Source organism: Ambystoma mexicanum, chromosome 3p (assembly GCF_040938575.1).
Source record: "Ambystoma mexicanum isolate Mex_15411 chromosome 3p, UKY_AmexF1_1, whole genome shotgun sequence".
Classification (NCBI taxonomy): Eukaryota; Metazoa; Chordata; class Amphibia; order Caudata; family Ambystomatidae; genus Ambystoma; species Ambystoma mexicanum.
The window spans coordinates 540,308,300-540,317,333 of NC_090925.1; the positions used below are offsets into that span (position 1 = coordinate 540,308,300).

At 53.2% G+C, this 9,034-nt stretch overlaps 1 protein-coding gene across 1 annotated transcript; it reads left to right on the plus strand.

The window, feature by feature from the left end:
- The first annotated feature begins 462 nt into the window (after window positions 1-462).
- LOC138580602 (uncharacterized) lies at window positions 463-8,646 on the plus strand. The gene is made up of 2 exons (XM_069651267.1): window positions 463-3,538; window positions 6,388-8,646. Exons 1-2 carry the CDS (start codon window positions 3,265-3,267, stop codon window positions 7,389-7,391), a joined length of 1,278 nt encoding a protein of 425 aa, XP_069507368.1. The 5' UTR covers window positions 463-3,264; the 3' UTR covers window positions 7,392-8,646.
- The last annotated feature ends 388 nt before the right edge of the window (window positions 8,647-9,034 follow it).

Sequence of the window (9,034 nt, forward strand, 5' to 3'; positions counted from 1 at the left end):
CTGCAGGGTGCCTCACTGTTTTCGCTCTAAGCAAGCCCCCTCCACCCCCTTGTTAAGGGCCTTGTTAGTGTTATTTGCCCTACAGATGCCACGCGAAGTCACATGCGAGCAGTATTTACAGGAATTCAGACTTCTGGCACTTTTACAGCCAAATAACGAGAATTAACATTAACACAAATGGTTAACTTATCAATGCGACAACATTAAATGAATGCATTCGGTTTGCTGTTTTTTACTGACGTGACCAACCCATTACATTTTAAACGTGGAACAGTCGCAGTACAGTATCTAACAAACTGAAGAATGCTGCTTTTCTACAAGTGGCTCAGTGGCAGGGCCGCTCAAACACACTTACCTGCTTGCAGTGCTCGTATCTCTTGAGCATGGGGCAGTGCTTCCAGGAATGCAGATCCAAGCCTTCCTCCGTGAACGACGTATCCTTCTCCCCGCAGAAAAAGCAGATGCGCCAGCCCACGCAGGGGGCGCTAGAGGCGCAGCTCACATAGCGGGCCGCCCCTCTGGCCGCCCCCTGCGTGGACTCGCCTCCTCTATGGAGGACGCAGTCAGGGTGCCCTCAGGGGTCCGGCCGGAAACGGCCTGCACCCCTGGGGGCTTAAATAGCCCAGGGCGGAGAGAGCAAGTCCTCTCATCCAGCCCCAGCAGCAGCGACATCAGGACGAGGACGCGACACGACGAGCAGGACGAGTGAATTTTATCGTGTTACGGTAAGGTGTGGAGTAGAGGGACAGCGCAGGGGCGCTGGTCTGTGCCGTGGGCCTCGGTTTAATTCATAGAGCCCACGGCTTTCCTCCACAGTGCCTCAGGGCACAAAGGGGCCGGGAATGGAAGTTTATTTGCCTGTGCGGATGGGTGCCGCATGGCGCACGGATGGGTGTCGCGAGGGGATGGAGCTCGGTGGTAGAGCGCACGCTTCGCAAGGTTGAAGCCCCGGGTTCAATCCCCGGCGGTTGCATTTCTTTTTGTATGGAGCCCACGCACGGCATTCCCGCCTCCGTGCTTTGAGGGCACAAGGGGGCCGGGAAGGGAGGCTTTATTTACTCGCGCACGTTTTTCAAGGTCTAGGCCCCGGGTTCAATCACTGGAGGTTGCATTTCTTTATGTTGCATTTCTTTTTGCTGTATGGAGCCCACTCGCGGCATTCCCGCCACAGGGGCAGGGAAGGGAGGTATTTACTCGCGCACGCTTTGCAAAGAGTTGTTGGTCCGTGCCGGGGATATGGAGCCCACGCACGGCTTTCCGGCCGCGGTGCTTAGAGGGCACAAAGGGGCCGGGAATGGAAGTTGATTTACTTAGGCGCATGGCGCACGGATAGGTGTCGCGAGGTGATGGAGCTCGGTGGTAGAGTGCACGCTTTGCAAGGTTGAAGCCCCGGGTTCAATCCCCGGGGGTTGCATGTCGTTTGATAACTTTATGGGGCCCACTCACGGCATTTCCCGCCTCAGTGCTTAGATGGCACAAAGGGGCCGCGAATGGAGGTTTATTTAATTTACTGTTGAAAATTTACTTTATTTATGGATGCGTGGTGCTTGCTTCCCCAGCACATATACTTGTTAGATATACTTTCGTGAGGGGATGTAGCTCAGTGATAGAGCGCACGCTTTCCAAGGATGAGGCTCCGGGTGCAATCCACGGCGGGCGCATGTCTTCTTTCGTTGTTTTATGGACCTCACTCACGGCATTCCCACCTCGGTAGTTGGAGGGCACAAAGGGGCCGGAAATGGAGGTTGTTTACTGGTGCGCAGGGCACAGGGGTGGTTGTCGTGAGGGGAGGTAGCGCAGTGGTAAGAGTGCACGCGGTGCAGGTATGAGGCCCCGGGTTCAATCCCCGGCGGGTACATATCTTTTTGTTGCATTTATGGGGGGCCCCGGGAAGGGTGCATGTCTCCGAGCAGGGGGGAAATTTGATGTAAAATGAAAAAGTAATGTTCATAGGGATACAAAGCGTTGGTGTAACTGTAGAGCTGCTGACTACGGTGCATGAGGTCGAAGGTTCTAGGCAGCAGTCAGAATTCACAAGTTTTGCAGGGCGGGCTGTTTAAAGTTTTTAATTTTATAAAAGTGCTACGAGGTGACACCGGGCAATTACCAGGCACACCAAGGAGTGGCCAATTTTTGTGTTGCTTTCGGGCGTTATTTAACAGCTCCAGTGGGGCAATCGGTTAGCGTGCGGTACTTATACAGCAAGACATGCAGTGAGCAATGCCGAGGTTGTGATTTCAGGCCCCACCCGGAGCAACTTTGGAACTTTTGCCTGAAACAGGTTGCCTTTGTTCCCGAATGATAATGTGCGGGGAGGAGTATAAGCGGTAGGAAGCCGCGCTGGTCGCGGGGACGCCGCATAAAGTACAACATGGGCGAGGCAGGGAACTTTTAAATGCGCAGGACAATTTAAAAAAGAAGGACTGGGCAATGTACTTACGCATGAGAGCGTACGATGTGGGGGCAGAAATGCACGGTTCATGGGGAAGGAACAGTTGGTTTGCAGAAATACTTTGGGAAAGATGAGGAATGTCCCGGTTATTTTCAGAAAGGAACTTACAACGCAGTATGGGGAAGGAACTGTTTTGTTTGATATTATTGGAGGAGGACGAGGAAATTAATAACTTTTGTCAGGAGTTTTCGGGTTATTCCAGAAAACTACTTATAACGCGCATATACACAAAGATGGACCGGCTGGAGCAGAGTAGGGGGTTGCGGTCGGGAGGGGATTTCATGCACACAGCAGTACAATTTTTAGACATGCGCGGCGAGTGGCTAGGAGGACATCTGTTTCACCTCCACTTTTTTGGGGCGGCCGTAGGGGTGCTGCGGCAAGACATAGACAATGTACAAGGTATCGGGGGCACGCATATGGCTCAATCCAAAGTGCAAGGTTTAACACATTATGTCTGTATTTGCAGATCACAGCTAGTATCTTCCAGGTACGGCAACAGAGGTGGTTTGTTGGAAGGAAGAAAGAAAAGAGCTGTGGTAAGGAAATGGGCCTATTGGGGGCTGGAAGTGGCTAGCAACTGAAACAGGCAGCCAATGGACTGCCACAGGTAACGTGATCAAGGGCAGGAGGGACAACTGGCATGAGCGAAGGGCCACGGCACTGGCATTATACAGGGTAGCAATAACATGGGACGCCAGAAGGAGTAACGGAAAGGGTTTTAAAGAGAAAAAACTAGTCAACGATATATTAACCGACAAAATCTGTTTGCACTAATTTATTTACTTTCTTACCCAGTGACAACAGACAACATGTCCAGCCTGGGATCGCCAAGTTTGTTTGACAGTGGGGAGGGCACTTCCGAGAGTGGAAGGTCCTATGAGAGCCAGGAAGAGGCTCAGATGGTGGCATGGTTCCAAGAAAGGGTCCGGAATAAAGGTGCGGAATGGGCGCAAAGAATGGTGGAGCAGTCTCTGGAAGGATCGGCACCAACGGGATCACCAGACACAGGGGTACCTCCAACAGGACCAGAGGTAGTGACGCCCACTCCCACCAAGAGAAAGCGCGCGCCCAGGAAGCAGAAGGGTAAGGAGCATAACACTGTAGTGAATGCATCTCCAAATGTATCCATTCCGCCGCGCACTACAGAAATTTCCCCAAGCACAGGTACTGACCAGGCACAGGGGGCAAGCCAGGGGATTCAGCCAGCAGTATTTGTAAACACTGGGCCTATGGGGACGGTAGCAAACACGGGGACATCCGCCCAGGAGGTGGCACAGCCCGGGGTAAACGGGCAGACCATGGAGTGGGCAAAATTGAAAATGACTAGATTCATGGACCAGATGATGCTCCGGTTGGGACAGGTACCAGTGGCGCCGCAGGTGGGGAACGGGGTGGGCCCACTCGCCGTCTGGGGGCAACCATCAGGGCCGGCTGCAGTCGCAGAGGCACAGGTAGGACGCCCAGGCCAGGTCAGCGGGACAGGGGCACCAGCCAAGGGGATACCCCAAGCAGCAGAGGTAATACCACCAGAGGGGCTGCCCACGGGTTCCCTGGGGTCCAATAGGGTGGCACCACCTGAGGGACTACCAGTGACCTCATTGGGTGCGGGGACATCCACGGTAAGCGGTGGGGTGCCATTGGTAACAATAGCCCCAGTACTAACAGGGAGAAGTACGTTGTCTTGGTACATTCATAAACAGGTAAAAGAACGGATATGGGCGAGGGATTATTTTGATATATTTTCTATGCTGACATCTGAAAGTGAGGGCCCAGATGTTAATGTATCAAAAGAGGAGGAGAAAAAGAGGCAAAAACGGTACAGGCCGGAGGAGACCATTGATAACTGGTCAAAAGCTTTCTCCCTCTATGCTACAGTGATGATGGAAAAGTTCCCAGAACAAGGGACTGACCTATGGAATTACAGGGATACCATAGTGGCAGAGCATAAGACTTATGGGACGACGGGATGGATAGATTATGATAGGGGTTTCAGGCATAAGATGGAGGAGTTGCCCTCAATGTCTTGGGCTCAGAAGGACACGGAGGGTTGGTTCGCATTCATGGGTGGCCAGGAGAGGTCCAGCGTGCCAATCAGGGATACTACCAAGTCCGGGTCGGGCAGGTACAACGAGGACAAGAAGGAAGCTTGGCAGCCCTTTCGGAACAGGCAGAGGGGCAGGGGGAGAGACGGCGGGATCAGACCGAGGGCACGGGGGAGCGGCAGGGCCACCTCAGGGGCCGACACACCCAAGGGCACGTGCAGGGGTTTTAATGCAGGGTACTGCCGCTTCGGCCGGGAATGTATATTTGCCCATGCCTGTGAAAAATGCAAAGGGTCCCACCCCGCCTCTTCATGCTATCAAGGGTCCAGGGGACCACGGGGCAGGGGCCGAGGTAAGAGCACCCAATGAGGGGAGCTGGGGGAAGGGACCCTCACCCATAAAGATCACAACATTACAACAATGGCTAACGGAATATCCCAAAATTGGCGAAGGAAGGTTGATCTCACAGGGTTTCAGGGAAGGGTTTAGGATCCCTTACGAAGGACCCCTAACTTCACGAGGGGCAAGGAACCTACCTTCAGCAGACAAGCTACCAGGGATTGTGAGCAAAAAACTGGCCAAAGAAAGAGCATTGGGGAGAATAGCGGGTCCATTTTGGGTGGCTCCCCTCCCTAACTTCATTGTGTCCCCATTGGGGGTTGTCCCTAAAAAAGAGGAAGGAAAGTACAGGTTAATTCACCACCTGTCTTACCCAGATGGGGATTCGGTGAATGATTGGCTGGACCCCGACTATTGCTCCGTTACATATGCTTCCTTTGACAAAGCAATGGAGCTACTGGACCAGATGGGAAGAAGGGCATGGTTGGCAAAGGTCGACATTGAGTCTGCTTTCAGGCTCCTACCAGTCCACCCCGATAGTTTTCATTTGCTGGGATTCAAATGGGCAGGCCAATTTTTCTTTGACAGATGCATGCCAATGGGGTGTGCTGTTTCATGTGCCTACTTTGAACAATTCAGCTCCTTTTTGGAATGGGCAGCAAAAGAAAAAGAACCAAGGGGGGCAATCATGAATTACCTGGATGATTTTTTGTTTATTGGTAGGGAGGGTACGAAGGACTGCGGTTCGGCATTAGCATCCTTTCAGGTTCTAATGAAAGAATTAGGAATACCCTTAGCCAAAGAGAAAACACAAACCCCAGTTCATGTCCTCACATTTCTAGGCATAGAAATAGATACTTGCAAGGGCACACATGCAGGTTACCGACAGAAAAGGTGGAAGGGCTAACGGAGTTGATTTCCAGTATTCTAGCTAAAGAAAAGACAACTTTGGGTCAAGTGCAGCAGCTGCTTGGGAAGCTCAACTTTGCAGCCAGGGTGGTTCCAGCGGGGAGGGTGTTTGCCAGGAGGTTAGCAAGAGCCACAGCGGGGGTAACTAACAAACACCACCACATCAGGCTGAGCGCCGCACTCAAGGAGGACCTAGTCATGTGGCGGGGGTTTCTGAAGAACTTCAACGGGGTAAGCCTTTGGCGGGACGCATGGGTTACCAGCAGGGAGTTGCAAATGTACTCAGACGCCTCAGGAAAGGAAGGGTTTGGTGTGATCTTGGGCACGCGCTGGTGTGCGCAGAGGTGGCCAACACAATGGAGAAAGAAAGGGAGGTTGGGGAACATTATGGCGCTAGAGCTGTTCCCAATCGTGATAGCCCTCCTGTTGTGGCCAGGTGAGTTGTGCAACAGGAGGGTCCGCTTTTGGTCGGACAACAAAGCAGTGGTCCAGGCCATCAACTTACAGTCCGCTTCATGCCCGGTGGTTCTGGGGCTGCTAAGGAAACTTGTGGAAATATGCTTGTACCAGAATATTGAATTTAGGGCGAGACATGTACCAGGAATTGTGAATGTGGCTGCTGACGCTCTTTCTCGTTTTCAGTGGGAGCGATTCCGGAAGGCCCACCCAGGGGCACAACAGAGGGGCACAGAGTTCATGCAGGAATGGTGGCACCTGATGTCGTGGACCCGACGCTCTGGAAACTTGGGGAGCAGTCGCTCTCACCAGGAGTGCGGTCCAGGTATCAAAAAGGCTACAGTAAGTTTGTAAGGGTAATTCAGGAAGAGGGACATTCAAACCTGGGTCTTGCAGCACAGGTAGAACGGTTCGTGCTATGGGCACACAACCAGGGGCAGAGCAGGAGCTGGGTCACAAGCCATTTAGCCGCTGTAGCGTTCCATTCTAAACTAAAAGGAGAGGGGGACCCAACTAGGGAATTCTCAATAAGGGCAGCAATCAAAGGTTGGGGGAAACTCGAAGGGCGCAAGAAGGATGTACGTAAGCCCATTAACTTTGAAGTGCTGGGGAAGTTACTTAAGGTACTGGAAGGTGTATGCACAGACGGTTTTGAGCTCTGCCTTTTCAGGGCGGCATGTGCATTGGCATTTTTTGGGGCCCTCCGGGTGAGTGAATTGGTGGCAACAGGGAAGGCTGATGACTCTGGGCGGGCACTGGCGCCAGGGGACGTCACATTCATGGAAGATGGCCTCATGGTAAAGGTCAGGAAATCAAAGACCGATCAGGCCGGAAAAGGCGCCTCAATCAAATTGCGAAGGGCAGCGGAACAGGCCAGCTGCCCCACTTGGCTACTGTCCCACTACATGACAATGAGGCCAGCCGGGGGGAAGTACCTCTTAATACACAGGGACGGGTCCCCACTGACAATATTCCAATTCCGGAAGGTACTGGCCGTGGCTTTTAAGAGAGCAGGGTGTCATGGGCAAGGATGGTCCACGCATGGCTTCCGGATAGGGGCAGCAACTACAGCATTTCAAGCGGGGATGCACGGCTCGGCAATCCAGAGGTTGGGTAGATGGCAATCCAACAGGTACAAACTGTACATTCGCCCAGGTGGGCAGGACAACCCAGCCCCTTCAGCTGAATAGGTCAGGTCACAAGGGGGCGACAGAATGGGGGTGGGTGGGGTCTCGGGTGGAGGAAAGGAGAATGGTTGTAACAACTATGCAATTTTGATTTGTTGCAGCTGGGAGTACCGTCTGGATAATTGGCCACTCGTTTATCAGCAGAGCGGAGAAATGCGCCCGCACGAAGCCGGTGCGGGGGGCCAATTTGGGTTTTCGGGACACCGAGCTGGTGTGGCTAGGCACCCCAGGCATGCGCTGGCACTCACTTCTCCCCGCGCTGCGCAGGCAGATCACCAAGAAGGCCCACCCAAGGTTGTTGTTGGTGCACCTTGGGGGGAATGACCTTGCAGACTTGGGAAGGGGCAGATTATTGAGAGTAATGCAGGAGGGCATTAGGATCTTAGCAAGAATGCTGCCTGCAACGGAAATAGCCTGGTCAGAGCTGATCCCAAGGAAAGTATGGCGGGGAGCAGAGTCCAACGCTGCAATGGAAAGGTCTAGGAGGAGGGTGAACAAGAGCATGGAGCGCTTCATGAAGCAGGAAGGGCTGGGTTTTGTCAGACACCTGGAATTATGTGAGGGAAAACCAATAGACTTTGCACCAGATGGAGTGCATCTTTCAGAGCACGGGATGGGCCATTTCAATTTGGGACTATGGGGACTGATGGCAAGAACTGGGTGTAAATAGGGATTGGTGAGAATTAGCAGGAGTGGGAATTTGGTGTGGGGGCATTTGGGGTCGCGGGGGGGGCCACCCCAAAGCGTGGCGGAGTTACGAGGGCGGTCCTAGAGAAGGAGGCACGCTGCGGTCTGGTCCGTGAGCTACAATCACTGGCTGCTTCAGGCAGGATGGGGTGACACGGGCGCTGATTCCACTAGGGACGGTTGGGACTCCTCAACAACCGATGCAGTGGCCTTATTCGCTCCATAATCTCTGGAGGAATGACTGAACTGGCAGTGGAATCCAGGGCGGGCCGTTCTCGCAAGAACGGATTGGTGTGAGATGGCTCACAGGCTTTTGGACAAGGGACTTCTTGTAAGGCGGGATTGGCGGAGCCACCCGGCTAAGGACCATGGTTGGTGCCAGGCAGTCATAAGACCTGAGCAGGGATGGGTGGGGCCGCCCTCATAAGATGACTCCAAATTATGCGACCATATGTTTTCCAAATAAAATGTTATATATGTTTCCAACTTTCAGAATGTCTCTGACTCCATCATTGGGGCACGCAAGCGGGGGGTGTTATGATTTTACCAATGTGATGTAAGGGGCCAAGGAGTAGGGGTTAGCCCCGCTATGCACAAGCTGGAGGCGAATCGAGGAGACCGTGTTAGTGAGAACCCATGACAGGGCAATGAAGTACTTTACACCCAAACATGCCACTTGCATTGAAATTAATCATCACTTCGGAGCATTGGGGTTTTCCAAACATTTCTCCTCGCCTCGAGGGGCTTGGAGTCTCCAGGGCCCAGGAAGCACACGTCGGGTATCATTCCACGACAAGGGCCTTTTAGCTGTGTGCCTGTCCGTAGCCCCCTGCACGCTATTTGTGGCAAGTGGTAGAGGCTTCAGCGCAGTGGATGCGGCCCCTGTGGGCATCAGAAAGCATCCCTTGTGAATGGGGGCTAGGGTGCGATGATGGCCCACTGCTGTGCATAGGCGAGGG

Excerpts from the sequence above, each read along its gene's own strand:
- LOC138580602 (XM_069651267.1), top strand. The coding sequence starts at position 3,265 with ATGTCCAGCCTGGGATCGCCAAGTTTGTTTGACAGTGGGGAGGGCACT. Across the intron at positions 3,539-6,387 it reads CGCGCCCAGGAAGCAGAAGG|TGGGAGCGATTCCGGAAGGC; the intron begins GTAAGGAGCATA and ends TCTCGTTTTCAG.